Raw genomic sequence first — 18,055 nt, 5'->3', positions numbered from 1 at the left:
CCTGGTCCAAGCTACCACCTCTTGCCCAAATCACTACAACAACTTCTAAAAAAAAAGCCATCTCTGACTTCCCCGGTGGCGCAGCGGTTGAGCGCTGGGTTGAGAAGCTGCCCGCGGCCTCTGCAGCGCCGGTTCGATCCCCGGCTGCTCCCCGGCCACCGGAGGAGGGTCCCACATGGTGCGCAGACCTCTCCCTGCCCCGCTGCTCCCCTCAGCAGTGTGCTTCGGTCCTTCTGCCTGCTCTGCTCCCTGCTCTGGCTCTGGTGAATTCTCTCACCCTCACGCGATTCTGACTGTACCCAGTGCTTGTATAAATAAATAAAAATAAATCTTTAAAAAAAAAAAAAAAAAAAAAAAAGCCATCTCTGGCCATTATTCCTAAAATTTCACCCCCCATCATCACACCTTCACTTCATACAGGCCATCGTCCTCTGCTTTATTTTTCTTGTTAGCACCTACCACGAAGATAGCAAATTTTTTTTTTTAGCTATTTACTTTGCGTAATCTCCATGAGGGCATGTTTATAACATTCACTGCCCAATACCTACAATGGTATCTGGCACATAGCATACACCTAACACATGTTTGAAACAGTATGTGAATGAATGGATCTGGAATGAACAAGAAAACAGATATTTCAAAAGAGGTAAGAATGACTAGCTGCAGGTAGAGCTGAAGCTCAAGCTCCAAGGGCATTCTTGGCACACCTGTGCTATCTCTGGCTCAGTGACCATGCGGTGAACCAAGTGAGCAAACCATTATTGAAGACTGAAGAATTTATATGCTCTATAACAGGGAGTGTTTCTTGCAAGTTCATCATCTATTCTAAATCAATCAAGAAGAAATTTGGGAGGAAATGAAGCCACAACTGAAAAATATGATTGTCTACCTAATATAAACTATGCTTTAACATGCTACAAACTGTAACTAAAACTTATTATGGAGGGAACATCAAAGGGCATAGCTAAAGCCAGAATTCTGAAGTACATATTTCTCCCACTACTCAAAAGCAGAATGATCCATTTGGCAGGTTATGTCATAGGCCTGGGAAAGCTGTTACCATTAATTTATATGGAAAAATCTTTTAGCATACCTGGACCCAAAAAATAACCTACCAGGGCCTCCCTGGTGGTGCAGCGGGTTGAGTGCAGCACTGTCAAGCTGTCCACAGTCTCTACAGTGCGGGTTCAATTCCCAGCTGGCCAGGGAGCAACCCACATGGCGCGGCAGACCTTTCCTGTCTCACCCGCTGCTCCCCTCAGCAGTGTACTTCAGTTAGTCTGCCCATTCTGTTCCCCATTCTGTCTCTGGTGAATCCTCTCACCTCCCCCCACATCTGGCCTGTGCCCCAGTTCTTGTATAAATAAATCTGTAAAAAAAAATAACCTACCAAATCATACCAAATAGGAATAGTCTGTCTTCAGATAGTGGGGGAAACCTGTAATGACATGTAGACAAGAGAAAACCAGGGATCTATCTAAATCAATCTCTCTACTTACCAACTGTACGACCAAAATCTCTCTGAACCTGTTAACAACCTGGTCAAAATAAGGGTCCTTATTTTCCAAGCCACTTTCAACTAGTTATCTCAAGGATGAAATAATGGGAAAGCACTTTTAAAAGTATTAAATGCCATATACCACACAAATGCCAAGAAGTTACTAAATTCTAATGATGTTAACTTATTGGCCCCTGGAAGATTAAAAATAATCTTAGAAACCTTTAAGTTTTAAAGACTTTTATAGATTTATGCATCAGGATGTAGCGATTTCTTCCCCAGGCCCCAAAGTAATAGAAAATTTTGCTTCAGAGAAAAAACTAGCAGAAAAGAACTGCTTTCCCCCTGGTCTTCTTCTGCAGTTGCCTAGGGGCCAATCCAAACTAGGGCATACACCTCTGTTCAGGACATGTTAAGGGTCTCTGTTGTGAACCAGCAGCATAAGGGACTTGATGCACACCTGTACTTACACTGAGATCATGATTTAGCCTTTTCCACAGTAGGTCCAGGGAAATCACAGGGTGACGTTACATATACCTACCTGCATCCCAGGGTTTTGATGTAAGGAATTGGGAGAATGGCTGTGCCCATCCATTAAACAGGGAACATAGGCTGGAGTCACCTGTAGGTTTGCAGTACTTGGAGGATATCTGAGTGGAGAGGCCCCACAGGTCTTGGCCTATGAAATTGTGGGGGCCAGCTATAGACCAAGTAATGGGAAAAGCTATCTGCACACAGGGGAGGCAGATGAAAATAAACAGGTGGGTAAAAGCTATGAGTGGCGACATAGTCACTGAAGGTTTGGGTACAGAGTGAGAACATAAACCAGAGGTTGCCAGACATTTAGAAGGTGATCAAGTACCAATGAGGAGACTTAAAAGTAATGATCTCTGAGGTAGGAAGAAGGCCAGCACTGGCTGCTAAGATGTGGAGAATGGAAAACATAATTAAAACAGGAATGTGGCTCAAGCAGCATTGGGTACTTTGATTTGTCTACCTAGAACTCTCTGGAGAACTTAGGAAGGGGCTATTCCATATGTGGATGGGAGAACAGGAATCTAGAGATAACCAAATAGGTACATGACTGTAGTCTCCACTTCAAGAAGGTAGGCTTTAAAGTAATCAAAACATGGGGTAGCGGAAGCAGAGAGCTTGTGCTTTAGTGTTAAAAAAGAAAGAACTGGGGCCTCCCCGGTGGCGCAGCGGTTGAGCACTGGGTTGCGAAGCTGCCCGCGGCCTCCGCGGCGCTGGTTTGATCCCCGGCTGCTCCCCGGCCGCCAGAGGAGGGTCCCACATGGTGCGCAGACCTCTCCTGCCGCCCGCTGCTCCCCTCAGCAGTGTACTTCGGTCCTTCTGCCTGCTCTGCTCCCCGCTCTGGCTCTGGTGAATTCTCTCACCCTCCCGCGCTTCTGACTGTACCCAGTGCATGTATAAACAAAACAAGCAAACAAACAAATAAATAAATAAAAAACATGCCTCTATAAAAAAAAAAAAGAGAGAGAACTGTTTTCTCAGTTACAGGAAGGTTACAGCATGAAAGACCTGCAAGTAATTACCACTATCAATCTATTTTTCAAAATAAAATGATTCACACCACAAAAATTATATATAATTTACATCTATGTGGTACATTCAAGATTGGGGTGGGGGAACAACTTCAAAGGAGCAAAAGGGAACTTTTGGATTGATGGAAATACCCTTATTTCTTATATTTGTCAAAACTCATGCTACTGTCCAATGTAAATGGTCTAAAATTTCTGCAAGTGGGGCCTCCCCGTTGGCGCAGCAGGTTGAGCACAGTGCTGTGAAGTTGTCCACAGCCTCTGCAGCGTGAGTTCGATTCCCGGCTGCCCAGGGAGATTCCCACATGGCATGACAGACCTCTCCTGTCTGCCCGCTGCTCCCCTCAGCAGTGTATTTCAGTCAATCTGCCTGTTCTGCTCCCCACTCTGTCTCTGGTGAATCCTCTCACCCTCCCGCGCCTCTGGCCTGTACCCCAGCTCTTGTATAAAAATAAATAAATCTTTAAAAAAAAAAATCTGCAAGTGATAACACCCATGAGGTCTAAACAAATCAAATGCCTGTCCTTTTCCTTAAACTAAACACCACCAACTCGGTAATACAAAGGTCTCCAGAAATTCTTTACTGAGAACTAATACAACAGCCTTGAAGATTTAAGATAACAAAACCTGACTCAATACCGCAAAAAAACAAAAGAAAAAAGGAAACTCGAGACCTTTTGGCGTCAAGGTCAACTCCAATTTAGAAAAGGGGGCTGGGGGAGGCAGTGTATTTGGGGTAGGGGTGATCTCAGCTTCTTCTCAAGATAAAAACCCCAAAACGGTTATACTTCAGACGGTAAAGTGAAAGGAGAGGCTGGGGCTCTTCAGAGCCGGGCTGCTAAGTGTGTGACCTTGAGGGTCCTCGGGCTCTCTGAGGCTCAGTTTCCCTCACTGTAAAATGGGGGTAACGACGGCCTGGAGCCAGCCCGGCGGGCAGTCCGTGCTCAGCACGCGTGAAGTAACCCCTGTAATTGAAGGTCTGAGCCTCCAGCGCAGGCGGGAAAGGCAAGCCGACCTCGGCTCCCCACTTGCCCCCTGGGGGCGTGGGTGTCGTGACCCTTCGGCGCAGGCCTCGTGGCCCTCAGCCAGCCGTCATTTCCCTCACGCCCACACCCCCCCCCACTGCCTCGCCGGCCCCACTACCCCGCACCCCTGCACCTCCCTGGGGCTGCGCCCCCCGGGGCCCCCACCTCGTTGAGGAAGCGGGTGATATCGTAGACTCGCCCGTGAATCACCAGCCATATGTTCTCCGGGGAGTTGCGCTTCGCCACCTCCTCCAATCGATAATAAGTGACGGGCTTCTCGACCCCCTGCCCTTTCCCACCGCTGCCGCTGGCTTCCACGGACGCCATGGGGCCTGGGAGTCTCTCCGGCCCTGCCACCCGGGCTTCCGCGCGAACTTCCTCAGGGAACGCGGCGCTCGGGCCTTCCCGGCTTCCGTAATTGGGAACCACACGGCCGGAGCGGGCTCTGGCAACGGCCAATCAGGCTTCCGAATAGTCCCCGGGTCGTCTTCTTTTCGCCAATGAAAGGAGGGATTCAGCTCCAAATCCCGCCCACTCCCCGCCTGACCCTCGGGCGTTGGCCTGGTTCGAGGTCCCACTAGCCAACCAGGACCGCCCATTCCCCGCTATCTCTCCAATCAGATGCCGTGATTTTGGAAACGGACTGAAGAAGCCGGTCGGCAGGTGTCACCCGGGACAGGCTTCCCCTTCGCTCCCAGGCGGGCCTGCGGAGCTCTGCCGGAGGGAGCCGAGTTCCCAGTTTCCCCCTGCCCCTGCCTTCGCCGGGGACCCCTCCTGAGTCCCGGAGGCGCGTTTTCCCCGCCTCCTCGGTGGCCAGTGCCGGGCTGATCTCGGCCTTGCAGCCTCCAGGCCGCGCTCTGGGGCGTCTCCTCTCTAAGGCCGTCACCTCATCAGGACACTGCGCATGGCATCCTCTGTCCTACAGAGAAGCGTGGCCGATGAGAGAGTATCTGCAAGAGCACTTGGCACAGAGTAATAGATAGATGGTGCTGGAAAAGGCGGAGTGACGGAGCCTGCGACCTTATTAGGATAGAGATTGGGTGTAGTGTTTCTGCCACCAGTAAGACTGATTTCGTGGGACCTCGCTGGTGGCGCAAGGGGTTAAGACACAACCTATGAAGCGATCCCTGGATCGCTGCAGCACAAGTTCGATCCCTGACCAGGGAACTACCACCACGGCGCAGCAGACCTCTGTCTTGCCCGCTGCTCCCCTCAGCAGTGGGTCTCAGTAGAGCTGCCAGTTCTGTTCCCCACTCTGTGTCTGGTGAATCCTCTCACCCCACCCCACCCCCGCACCTCTGGACTGGGGTTTCTCAGTAGCAGGCGTCTTATAAGCTTCCTCAAAGGGACCTGGATTCAGGGTTCCCAGACACTTAGGCCCCAGTATGAAGACTGTCACCACTGCCACACATCTTTCATGCACGGAGTCTCAGGATGCTTAAGAATGTGGACTGAAGACTAAAAGGCCCTTCTTGAATGTTTTCCACTCTAAAATTCCTGGAAGGAGATCAATTCCCATAAATGACTGAGGCTGAATTTGTCACTGTCATAGCAAGGGGAATAAGGATCACATTAAAGTATTTTTTAATTAAAATTTAATTTCTGTTTTAGCATTTTTCAAACAGGTTAGTTGAAGTACAATACAATGAACTCCCATATACTTTTAGATTCACCAATTGTTACTATTTCTCCATACATAAATGATTTAACATTATTATTATCATTCAATTTAGAATAAACTGCAGAACACCATGACCCTTTACTTCCAAATAGTTCAGCATATATCTTCAAAGAATAAGGCCAACTTTAAGGAATTTTGACACTGACATGCTTGCTAAGCTATTACCTAACATGTTGTTCATATTATTTACCAGTTGTGGAATTTTGGTGCGTTACTGTGATCCAGGATGCAATCCAGAGTCATGTCTTGCATTTAATTATGTTTCATTAGTCTTTTTCCTTCATGACAGTGACATTTATAAAGAGTACAGCTTCAAATTGAATTCAATTCAGAAAAATAGTGTGTCCAAAATATGTTAATTGTGAATTCCTATTTACAATTTATATCACATGTTAGTGAGAAAGTCTAACTTTGGGAAACTTGGAGGCCCTGTCCCTGCACTCATAAACTTGGTAATCTTAGGCAGCGTTCTCAATCTTTTTTTTTTTTTTTTGCCACGGTGGCTACCTGTTCCAACACCATTTGATGAAAACACAAATCCCCTTTGAATTGCTTTCATGTCTTTGTTGAAAATTTCCTTATTAGACAAGAGTGTAGATTTTTCTGAAAGTTCTACTCTGTTCCATCGTTTTGTCTATCCTATGCCAACTCCACAGTCTTGATTATTACAGCTTTGTAGCAATGTTTGAAGTCAGGTACTATAAGTCCTTCGGCTTTGCTCTCATTTTCTAGAATGTTTTTGCTATATTCTACGTCCTTTGCACGTCCACATAAATTTTAAAATCAGCTTTGTGATCAAAGTTAACATCACCAAGTGATAACTCATGTTGATAACAATCACCGCCTGGTGTGTGATGAAGAGGGCACTTCACCCCCGTGGCATCCTTCCCCCAAGCCCATAATTTCAGTCTAAACATTAGAAAAACATTAGACCAACCCAAACTGAGGGACATTGTACAAAATCTGAGCAGTACTTCCCAGAACTATTAAACTCGGGCAGGGGAGGTGGGGGGGAGCACTGAGAAATTGTCACAGATCTGAGCAGACTAAGGTGACAATTAAATGCAGTGTGGTTTTCTGGATTGGATCCTAGAACAGAAAAAGTTTTTGAGGGAAACACCAGTGAAATACAAATAAAATAAATACAAATAAATACACTACTTTAGTTTCTATGTGTTCTAAATCGCATTCACTTCAACTGTCCCCCACCGCAGATCCCAGCATGTTGGTTACATGCAGTGTTGTGGGCACCTCATTTTAACTGCCATTACAACTGACAGGTTGATCATGATGTAATGTCATTTTTCTCATGTCCCCCTCCCACTGTAATACTTCCCACCAGACACTGACTCCTAGGTCTGCCAATTTTTTTTCAAAGATTTATTTATTTATGCATATGAGAACTGGGGTACAGGCCAGAGGTACTAATAATGTACTGTGTTGATTTCTTATTTTTTTAATATTTTATTTTATATAATTCTGATTTCTTATTTTTGACAAATGTATCATAGTAATATAATTTGTTACCATTATGGGAAACTGGATGAAAACACATAGGAGGGCCTCCCCGGTGGTGCAGCGGTTGAGCGCTGGGTTGCGAAGCTGCCCGCGGCCTCTGCGACGCCGGTTCGATCCCCGGCTGCTTCCCGGCCACCGGAGGAGGGTCCCGCATGGCGCGCAGACCTCTCCTGCCGCCCGCTGCTCCCCTCAGCAGTGTACTTCGGTCCTCCTGCCTGCTCTGCTCCCCGCTCTGGCTCTGGTGAATTCTCTCACCCTCCCACGCTTCTGACTGTACCCAGTGCATGTATAAACAAACAAACAAATAAAGAAAGAAAGAAAACATGCCTCTATAAAAAAAAAAAAAAAAAAAAAAAAATTAATAAAAAAAAAAGAAAACACATAGGAACTCTCTAGTATTTTTGCAACTTTTCTGTAAAATTATTCAAAAAAAGAATTCTTTTAAAAATCAGCCTGTTAATATAACAGTTTATAGATAAATTTATAGAGAATGGGCATTTTACTAATTTTGAGTTTCACAATCCACAAATATGGCATCTATATCGCCACTGATTTAAATCTTTCTTTTAATTTACAGTTTTGAGTAACAGAGGTGTGCATTTTTGTTAAATGTTTCTAAGTATTTTATGGCTTTAATGCTATTATAAATGGAGTTATTTTCCAATTGTTTTCAGTTATAATAGAAAAATATGATTTTGTACATTCACTTTGTAGCCTCTGACTTTGCCAAACTCACATATAGTTTTAGTGCTTGTTATGATTTCTAATACATATTTTTTTTCTGCATCTATTGGGATAATTATACAATTTTTTCCTTTATTTTGTTAAGATGGTGAATTATATTGTGAATGGTTTTCAAAAACTTGTCTTTCTTATTTTTTTAATCGTCTTTCATTCCTGGTTATGTTAGTCTTTAATATTGTTAAATTCAATTTGCTATTTTTAAAGCATCTTTGCATCTCTATGCATGAGAAATATTGGTCTATAATTTTCTCTTCTTCAGTATTAGATGGATTTTTTTTCAAGTTCTTTGACAAATATCTTCTAAATGACAATAGCTAAGCACTGCGTAATGAGAGAATTAAGCAAAACTCTTAGCATAGTCCCTGCCATAGAGAGTCCTCAATAAATGCTGACTGTGTTGGAATATTATTTGTAGATGCTATAAATGAGATCCAACTCTTAAGGAAACTTAGCTTTCCAAGAGGAAGATGGCACTTAGCATACAAAACATTTTTAACATTAACATTTTACTTTTGCAATTTTCACATATCAGGCAATCCTCTCCTACTGCGGTACCGGTGTTTTATCTCTAAATGATCTCAGGTAGCAGTAGCCTTCGTGTGTAAAATGCCACTCAAGGGAAGTTATTAATTTACTTGAAAGCTTGTTTTGCTTTTGTATAAACAGTGGAACTGGAATGGGAAAATGTCAAGGATAACTGTTCATGCTCTGCAAACAGCAAGGAACAAGGATTCTGTCCCATTTTTTGCAGTGTTTTGATGTGTTTTTAAAACACACCTTCTGTGTACTCATACTGTGAGTGCTGGACTGGAGTTGGGGGGGGGGTGGTTCTCCTATCCTGTTCCAGGAATGGAATACAAAGGGGTGGCCCTCCAATCTGTTAATCCCCTTCTCAAGGTATTATGTGCCCTGGCAACCTAATCTCTTACCCTGCCTGTGGGAAGGGAAACTTTTACTTTTTTTTACTTTTTTTTAATTTTTTAAGATTTTTTTTTATGCACACAAGAATTGGGGCACAGGCCAGAAGTGTGGGAGGGTGAGAGGATTTACCAGAGACAGAGAGGGGAACAGAACAGGGGATTGATTGAAATACCCTGCTGAGGGGCGCAGTGGGTGAGACAGGAGAGGTTTGATACAGGTGGGTAGCTCCCTGGCTGGCTGGGGATGGAACTCCTGAGAGCTGCAGTGGCTACGGATAGCCTTATAGTGCTATGACTTAACCCCTTGCGCCACGAGGGAGGCCTGGGAAGGGAAACTTTTAAAGCCATCACAGTTCCACATTCCCCTTCCCAGGGTCAGACCTGATCCATCCAGTATCAGGGAGGTTTCAGGAAGTGGGTGTAAAGTTAGGAGCCCATATCCTCCAGGATATGGCTTTAGGGGGAGTTTCGTTGCAAGCATCTTAGAGTTGTTCCAACTCCTTGGTCAGCCAGACTACCCTAGCCTGTTGGGTGGCCTCATCTGGAGTTTTCCCCAGACCATCCTGTTGAGTCTTGTGCCAATGGGGCCCAACCCTCACCAATCCAGTCCAGTTTCTAAAGGTAAAAGAAACTACAGCTGTACAAACAGCCACTGACCAGGATGATTAATACCCTGAGTTGGTTTTCCTGGCTTCAGAACACTGACTTTTCTCTCTTCCAGTGTTTGTTAGTTTGTTTTTAACAGGTAATAAATACATTCATGCTTAGAAAGGAAAATATGTGTGAATAAATGTTTATGGGTGTCTCTCACTACATAGATACATGTATATGTATATATGTATGTATATTCAGTTCCCACCTCCTATTCACTTTCACTTTCTCATCCTCTCAACAGCCCCTCTTTTTTATCCAAAGTGTAGTTTAGTACACACATTTTGATCATGTTGTTTTAGTCACTTAATTTCTTTGAGATCATTCCGTATCAGTTTAGAGAGATTTTTCATTCTTTTTACAGTCACATATTCTGTTTTTGGTTATAACTTAGTTTATTTGATTAGTCTACTATTAATATAGTGTTAACAAGGAGGCTGATGGACTTAGGCAACTCTCATTCTATGAAAGCAAACTAAAATCTAAGTCTATAAATGCCTCAGGGTTACAAAATCAAAACACCAAGGACAACCAATTGGAAATGGTCAAGTAGGGCTTTCATTTCCTTACTTTGCTTCTGCCTTTTCTCTAAAAATGTCTCCTAGACTCCCTGTATGTGGAGCTCTCCTAGCCACTTGGAGCCGAGCACTGCCTGACTGGTGTCAATTTCTGATGAAATAAACTCTTAAAATTTTCAATATGCCTCAGTTTGTCTTTTAATAATGTATTTGGGTTATTTCCAGTCTTTTGTCATTATCTCCAATGGTTCAATAAATAGGTATGTCATTTTACTCGTGCACATTTTCATCTATAGGATATATTTCCTTTTTTTTTTCTTCTTCAAAGATTTATCTATTTATGCATACAAGAACTGGGGCACAGGCCAGAGGTGTGGGGGGTGAGAGAAGTCACCAGAGACAGAGTGGGGAACAGAACAGGCAGACCGACCGAAACACACTGCTGAGAGGAGCAGCCGGCGAGTCAGGAGAGGTCTGCTGAACCATGTGGGCAGCTCCCTGCCTGGGGATCAAACTGGTGCTGCAGTGGCTGCGGACAGCCCCATAGGTTGGGTCCCAAACCCTTGCGCCACCAGGGAGACCCTATAGGATACATTTCTAAAAGTGGAAATAGGGGGCCTCCCTGTTGGCACATGGTATTGAGTCTCAGCACTATGAAGCAATCTGCAGCCTCTGCAGCATGAGTTTGATCCCCGGCCAGGGAGCTGCCCACATGGTGCAGCAGACCTCTCCTGGCTTGTCTGCTGCTCCCCTCAGCAGTGTATTTCAGTAGATCGATTGCTGCATTCCCCACTCTGCCTCTGGTATATCCTTTCACTTCCCCCCTCCCTATCCCCCTGCACCTCTGACCAATATCCCAGATCTTCTACTCAAAAATAAATAAAATCTTTAAAAAAAAAAAAGTGGGAGTAGCTGAACCTAAAGTATGCGTTTATAATTGTGGTTGATATTGCTACCAAATGCGAAGGGTTCATTGCTTGGCTGAGTCAGCCAATTAACTGTGTCAAGTCAATGATTCGTGGCAGGGAGTTTTAATTACTTCAAAGAGGCAGAGTTCACTCTCAAAGTACTTTCTCTTTTCCTAAAGGGAGTTAGGATTTTTACAGGATTATTAGTATTTGGGGGGGAAACAGGGTGGAATCTTGGTTGTGCAGGTGCCTTGTAGTTTCCTGACCAGATCTCAATGCAAATTGGATCACATGTTCAGAAAATAGTGGCCAAGTGCCCCCTGAAGGGGGTTGATATTATATAAATGGATGTTAGCAGTTAAACTAGGTCATCCAGTGACTTGTCTGTGACGTCAGGACCTTAGCTAAACAGTTTCAAATACCTCTAAGGCTTTGTCCTGATAACAAGTTTGCTTTGTAAACTTTCTGGGTAACAAAATCAGCAAATTGCCCTTCATACAGTATTGATTTATCCACTTGCCATGTGTAAGGATGTCTGCTTTCATCAAGTCTTACAAACAATGTGTGATCAATAGATAAACCAATAAAACAAAAAAAAAATCTTTAAGCACACAGTCAGGAGTAGAAGATGGGGTGAAATTTTTATCTTAAATCAATAGGGGAAAGGGTATCTTGGGGCCTCCCTGGTGGCACAAGGGGTTAGCACTATGAAGCTATCTGCAGCTACTGTGGCACGAGTTCGATCCCAGCCACGGAGTAAATCCACATGGCGCAGCAGACCTCTCCTGTCTTGTCTGCTGCTCCCCTCAGCAGTGTATTTCAGTACATCCTCCTGTTCTGCTCCCCACTCTGTCTCTGGTGAATCCTCTCACCCCCGTACCTCTGGCCGAATACCCCAGTTCTTGTATGCATAAATAAATACATTAAAATAAATCTTAAAAAAAAGGTCCATAGCAGCATTATGCATAATAGCCCAAAGGTAGAAACAATCTAAAAGTCAATCAACTGATGGACGAATAAAATGTGGTATGTCCTTACAATGGAATATTATTCAACAGAATATAAAAACAAGCTAAAACATGATTTATCTTGAAAACAACAAGCTAAGTGAAAGAAAGTCAGTCACAATGGGCCACATAATATTTCATTTATGTGAAATTTCCAGAAAAGGCTCACCTATAGAGAAAGTAGATTTAGTGATTGCCTAGGGCTGAGAGGATTGGGGGTAATGGGGAGTGACCACTAACGGGGGATGAGGTTTCCTTAGAAAGGATGAAAATATTGTAAAATTAGCATGTGATGATAGTTGCAAATTCTGTGACTATACTGAAAAAAACATTGATTTATACCCCTTTGATAGGTGAATTGTGTGGTTGTGAGTTATCACTCAATAAAACTCTTGGAAAGAGACAAAATTTACATACAATGTTAGAGTAAGTCTGGAGTAGTAATTAGGAAAGGGCGTGGGGTGGTGGAAAAAGAGAGAATAAAAGAACAGAAAAAGGCTACAATACTTCTCAGATGTGATGCCAGTGAAAAGGAGAAGTGAAAGGACACAACAGTTTTGGAAACTCTTTATGGTGTAAGGCATTCTTCTTGATAAACATAATTTAATACATAGGCTGGATGACTGCCACTGTTTTTACTGCAATTTACTGGGCAAAAGGCCATTTTGAAAAATCATAATCTTCCCATAAATGTTCAGGCTGGTTTTGCCCTTAGAATATTCCAGTGGTCTTTGATCAATGGTCTTTATCTAATCTGCTCAGGATAAGTAGAAGGGAAAACTCCTTGGTGATTATGCTGCTAATCTAGATTATATTAGACCTCTAACTAACATGTTTTTTAAACCAGATTTACTAAAATGTAATTTATATATACTGATGTACTTTTTATTAACCATCATTCACATTTGTTTAAGTAGAACTTTCTCAGAGGTGTGAATATATTAACTGATAACAGCTAAGATAAAAGATAAAATAATAAATTAAGGTGTAGCAGAGGGAACATTTTAATTTTTAAAATGTATTCACATTGTTCAAAACTAAACAAAAACATTAAAAGTCTCAATAAAAACGCTCTCAGCTACCTTTTATACCCATTTTCCATTCCCTTCTACCCATCCATCCTATGTAATCACTTAATTTTTTTTTTTACTCCTTGTTAGTTTCTCCATGTAAATGCAAGTAAGTATATTTATGCATAGTTTTATTCTTTTATATTAAAAATAGCAAACAACACACAATTCTGCGTCCTTTCTTTTTTTCACTTAATGATATCTTAGCACTGTTAACAGAGTAGTACCTAGGGTCATAGGGAGCCTCCTTATTTATTCTTTTTTTTAAAGATTGATTTTTATTTATACATAGAAGAACTGAGGTGCAGAACAGAGGTGGGGGCATGAGAGGATTCACCAGAGACAGCGTGGGGAGCAGAACAGGCAGATCTACTGAAATACAGTGCTGAGGGGAACAGCGGCCAAGACAGGGGAGGTCTGCTGCGCCATGTGGGTTAGCTCCCCGGGCACGACTGAACTCATGCCACAGTGGCTGGCCATAGCTTGATAGCGCCGAGACTTTAACCCCTGTGCCACAAGAGAGGCCCTCCTCATTTATTCTTTGAGTTGCAAGTTTTCCATAGTTTAGTGATAATAGCTACATTATTATTAGTATCATATCTTAACTAGTCTCTTAGTGATGAACATTTGGGCTGTTTCCAGGCTTTTGGAATGACAAGCAATGCTTTAATTAATAACCTTGACCTTTCAAGATTATGCAGTTTCAAGGGAAATGGGACTTTTGTAGCTTTAGCTACTGCACCAATGTGTAGTCTCACTGTGTTCCAAAGCAATCATATCAGTTCACTGGCAATGTATGTGAATGTTGGTTTCCCCACAGACCCAGAAACAGGAGGGTATTATCAAAGTGGTTTAATTATGCCAGCCTTATATTTTTAAGAAATTTCATTGCACTGTAGTTTTTATTTGTATTACTCTTTGCATACATGCATTTGAACATCTATTTCTTTCTCTTTTTTTTTTTTTTTTTAAAGATTTTTATTTATTTATTTATACAAGCACTGGGTACAGTCAGAAGTGCAGGAGGGTGAAAGAATTCACCAGAGCCAGAGTGGAGAGTAGAACAGAGGGAGTGACAAAGTACACTGCTGAGGGGAGCAGCGGGTGGCAGGAGAGGTCTGCTCGCCATGTGGGACCCTCCTCCGGTGGCCGGGGAGCAGCCGGGGAGCGAACTGATGCTGCAGAGGCTGCGGGCAGCTTCGCAACCCAGCGCTCAACCGCTGTGCCACCAGGGAGGCCCTGAACATCTATTTCTATAGCTAAGGGTCAGAAGGAATTTGTCAACCCTCTAGACCTAGATCAACTCCTGAAATGACAACAATTTCTTTTGAGATGAGCTGGTTTAATTTCTAGCTGGTTTAATTTCTTTTTTTTAAAAAAAGGATTTATTTATTTATGCATACAAGAGCTGGGGTACAGGCCAGAGGTATGGGGGTGGGGGTGAGAGGATTCACCAGAGACAGAGTGGGGAACAGAACAGGCAGATTGACAGAAGTACACTGCTGAGGGGAGCAGTGGGAGAGTCAGGAGAGGTCTGCTGCACCATGTAGGTTGCTCCCTGGCTGGCCAGGAATTGAACTCTTGCTGCAGGGGCTGGGGACAGCTTCATAGGTTGTTTTTAACCCTTGAGCCACCAGGGAGGCGTGAGCCTGTTTTAGGGGATATTCTCTCTTCCTAGAATGGTCTCCCCTCAATTTCACATTAAGATTTTATTATTCTCAAGTCAGGTTCAATGTTACTCCCTTGGTGAGGCCTACAAGAGCCACCTCCTCCTACATAGCTAACCACTTGACTACACATCACTCTGTTTTCTTTCTTTCCACAGAACTCATGGTTTCGTGCTATTTTTCTAATTTAGGTGTTGATTGATATATACACACACTAAGCTATCCCCAGTATCTGGCAGGATGCTTAACAACACTGTGGGTGCCTAAGAACTATCTGTTGACTAGATACTTGCCCAACTTCTGGAATGAGGGAAACTGGGGGAAGTTTCTAAACAGGGTTTTTTGAAATTGGAATGTGGGAAAGGAATTTGACCTTGCCACTGGGTTGAGAATGCCTACAGGCCACCCTGAACCCTGAGGCTTTATTCTTAAAGCATTTTAACTTTGTGTTTACTTTGAGTAGTGGACGTGAGACCCACCCCCGGTTAAGTTCAGGTTAGCTTTGGGACACTGGGATATTTTCTTTCATCCATAATCACTGGATCAAGGCCTATAAATCAAATAGTTAAGACACAAAACACAAACAAGGTCGTAATTTGTTTCTTCCTGCCCTCTGTTTTTCTTGGCATGGAAAAACTCATGCTTTTCCTGAGTGGGGATGGGTAATGACACTGGGGGGTGGGGTGGGTGATTCATTAAAAGTGGCCTGAGTAACTGGCCTTTTATTTCTTCTCGTTCTTTCCCCTTATTGTCCCAACTCATGTTAGGAAACACATTGAATGAAATCATTCTCCCGCTGATAAAGAACTTTGACTATGTTCATGTGCAGCTATATCTTCCCAGAATCCAAATGTTGGAGCTGGGGAGGTCAACATGACTAAGTGTGGATGTGATGGCTCTTTCTGACAGAAAAAGAAGGCCGAGATCCCTAGCCTATGGAGGGCACTTCTTTTGCCCTCCTTTCTTAACTGTCTCTCATGCCAGGAAAGTGTTCTTGTCTCCAGCACTTCTGATGACACAAGTAGGTGGTGGGTGGGCTGTAGGTAGGTCTGAGAACCTCAGTCCCCACCTCTAAGATGTCCATCATAAAACCTGTCCTTCCCCCTCAAATCTTGGGTGCCACTGACATCAACCATTCATACAGCAGAGAAAAGGAAGTGGTAAATAAAAAATATGCAATTTAAGTGGACACATGGGTCATGATATTAACAGAAATAGCGGAATATACCATTTTCATCTTTTATACCATATACTACTATTTTCTTTGAAATATTTTCATAAATTTTCAACTAAATGAAGAAAACATTTTTAAAAATGTATTTTAAAAAAGGATGGACAGTAGTAGACTAAATGCTAACAATAGTTAGCTCAGGGTTGTGGGTTTGGATTTAGTTCCATCTATATACTTTTCTGTCTCCTTTTCATGTATGATTTTTGTTATACAGATACAAAAGAGACAGTAATAAAACGTTATTTTATTTAAGTTTACTTACATGTCCCAACCCTCCCGAACCTCTCTGTGGCAGTGGAATAGTTTATTTTCCAAGAGGTGGGCGTAGGACACAAATGGGATGGGAGAGGTGGTGGACAGATGTGACTACAACCAAGGTCAGGGTGAGGCTGTGGAAAAGTACCAGGGATGCCACACCCTCGGTTGGGTCCTATTAAGGCCACTAGTAAATCACCCCTCTCCGGGTTGTTTCCCCCTCCATATGAAATAATTTCAGTGCTTCTCACTTGCTCTTGAATATCTGGCTTCCTTGCCTTGCTTCCTTTCTGTGACTTCCCTCTGAGCAGGCCCCTAGCCCTCCATTCTCTGTGCACTCACAGGTGACCAGGTCATTGGGCAGGGGACCCAGAAAGGAGGAGGAGAGTGAGAGGATGAATCCCCACACATATACCTGAAGTCCTGAGTTCTTTTCTTAAGATTTATTTTAGGGCCTCCCCAGTGGCGCAGTGGTTGAGCGCTGGGTTGCGAAGCTGCCCGCAGCCTCTGCAGCGCCGGTTCGATCCCCGGCTGCTCCCCGGCCACTGGAGGAGGGTTCCACGTGGCGCGCAGACCTCTCCTGCCGCCCGCTGCTCCCCTCAGCAGTGTACTTCGTCAATCTGCCTGCTCTGCTCCCCGCTCTGGCTCTGGTGAATTCTCTCACCCTCTCACCCTCCCGCGCTTCTGACTATACCCTGTGCTTGTATAAATAAATAAATAAATCTTTAAAAAAAAAAAAAGATTTATTTTAATGGTTTATGCATATAAGAACTGGGGTGTAGGCCAGAGGTGCAGGGGTGAGAGGATTCACCAGAAACAGGGTGTGGAGCAGAACAGGCAGATCTACTGAACTACACTGCTGAGGGGAGCTGCGGGCGAGGCAGGAGTGGTCTGCTGCGCCATGTGGGTAGCTCCCTGGCCAGGAATCGAACTCATGCTACAGTGGCTGGCGACAGCTTGATAGCACTGAGACTTTAACCCCTGTGCCACAAGGCTGGCCCAGCTCTGAGTTCTTGCTTTAGGTCCTTGAGGTTCTTGTTGTATTTTGGAAAGGGACTGAATAGGTAGCATGCCTCTGCCCTACTAAGATCTAATAAGTTGGAGGAAGGGCAGCCAGGAGATAGAGTCTCTTCCAAAATGGCTGCAATTGCTTCTCAACCTTTTGGCTAGATCAAGTGCAAAATGGCTGCAGATGGTGAACATGGCTTAGTGTGTGTGCCAAATAGGTGTCCTTGTAAGCCAAATTAAAAAGACTCTCCCACCAGTCCCAGACAGCAGTGGATCAGCGTGCCCGCCATTTCTGGGGCAAGGGAATATGTGTTCCCACCCAAAATCTCGAGACCAGGAAGAGGAAGAGGAAGGGACCGGGCCACTCCTGGACGCTTTCCTTTCCACTGGGGTCCAGAAGTAAGGCGTGAAAAGGACCCAGTGCGATAAGTTAATGGATGACCCTTTAGCGGAAGGAAGTATCTGGAGTCGGGAGAAAGCATTTTCCTCTCCAAAAATTACTATTTCTTGGATTATAGAACCCCTTGAGGATGAAGCAAGCTATAAATCACCACTGCAGAAAAGTGAACATTAATTGTGAGACTTTGGTAGTAATGGTTTGTATCTGCCCTCCTTGCCCTTTTTTTCATTTATTTATTTTCAAAGATTTATTTATTTATTTATACAAGCACTGGGTACAGTCAGAAGTGCGGGAGGGTGAGAGAATTCACCAGAGACAGCGGGGAGCAGAGCAGGCAGAAGGACCGAAGTACACTGCTGAGGGGAGCAGTGGATGGCAGGAGAGGTCTGCGC

The 18,055-nt window shown here is 43.9% G+C and overlaps 2 protein-coding genes across 7 annotated transcripts in view; both read right to left on the bottom strand.

Annotated features, from left to right (window-relative positions):
• LOC119249006 (cytochrome b5 type B) overlaps nt 1-4,503 on the bottom strand; it is an 87,852-nt gene extending 83,349 nt beyond the window's left edge. For 5 of the 6 annotated variants that reach the window (XR_005126027.2, XR_008552406.1, XR_008552405.1 and 2 more), the window contains exon 1: nt 4,251-4,464. Coding sequence is in view for 3 of the 6 variants with exons in the window: in XM_054696948.1 (XP_054552923.1) it covers nt 4,251-4,412 (162 nt within the window). In the remaining 3 variants the exon portion in view is untranslated. Of the gene's footprint in view, nt 1-4,250 lie in introns of all 6 variants that reach the window. The other variant, XM_037516005.2, reaches the window with a different exon arrangement.
• The window catches only part of NIP7 (nucleolar pre-rRNA processing protein NIP7), a 99,123-nt gene that overhangs the window by 19,158 nt on the left and 61,910 nt on the right, over nt 1-18,055 (bottom strand). The window lies entirely within an intron of this gene.

The sequence above is a fragment of the Talpa occidentalis genome, unplaced genomic scaffold, assembly GCF_014898055.3.
Source record: "Talpa occidentalis isolate TD23 unplaced genomic scaffold, MPIMG_talOcc4v2.1 talOcc4.17, whole genome shotgun sequence".
Classification (NCBI taxonomy): Eukaryota; Metazoa; Chordata; class Mammalia; order Eulipotyphla; family Talpidae; genus Talpa; species Talpa occidentalis.
Note: the sequence above shows the minus strand (reverse complement) of the source record. Positions and strands in the feature narration are given on the sequence as shown.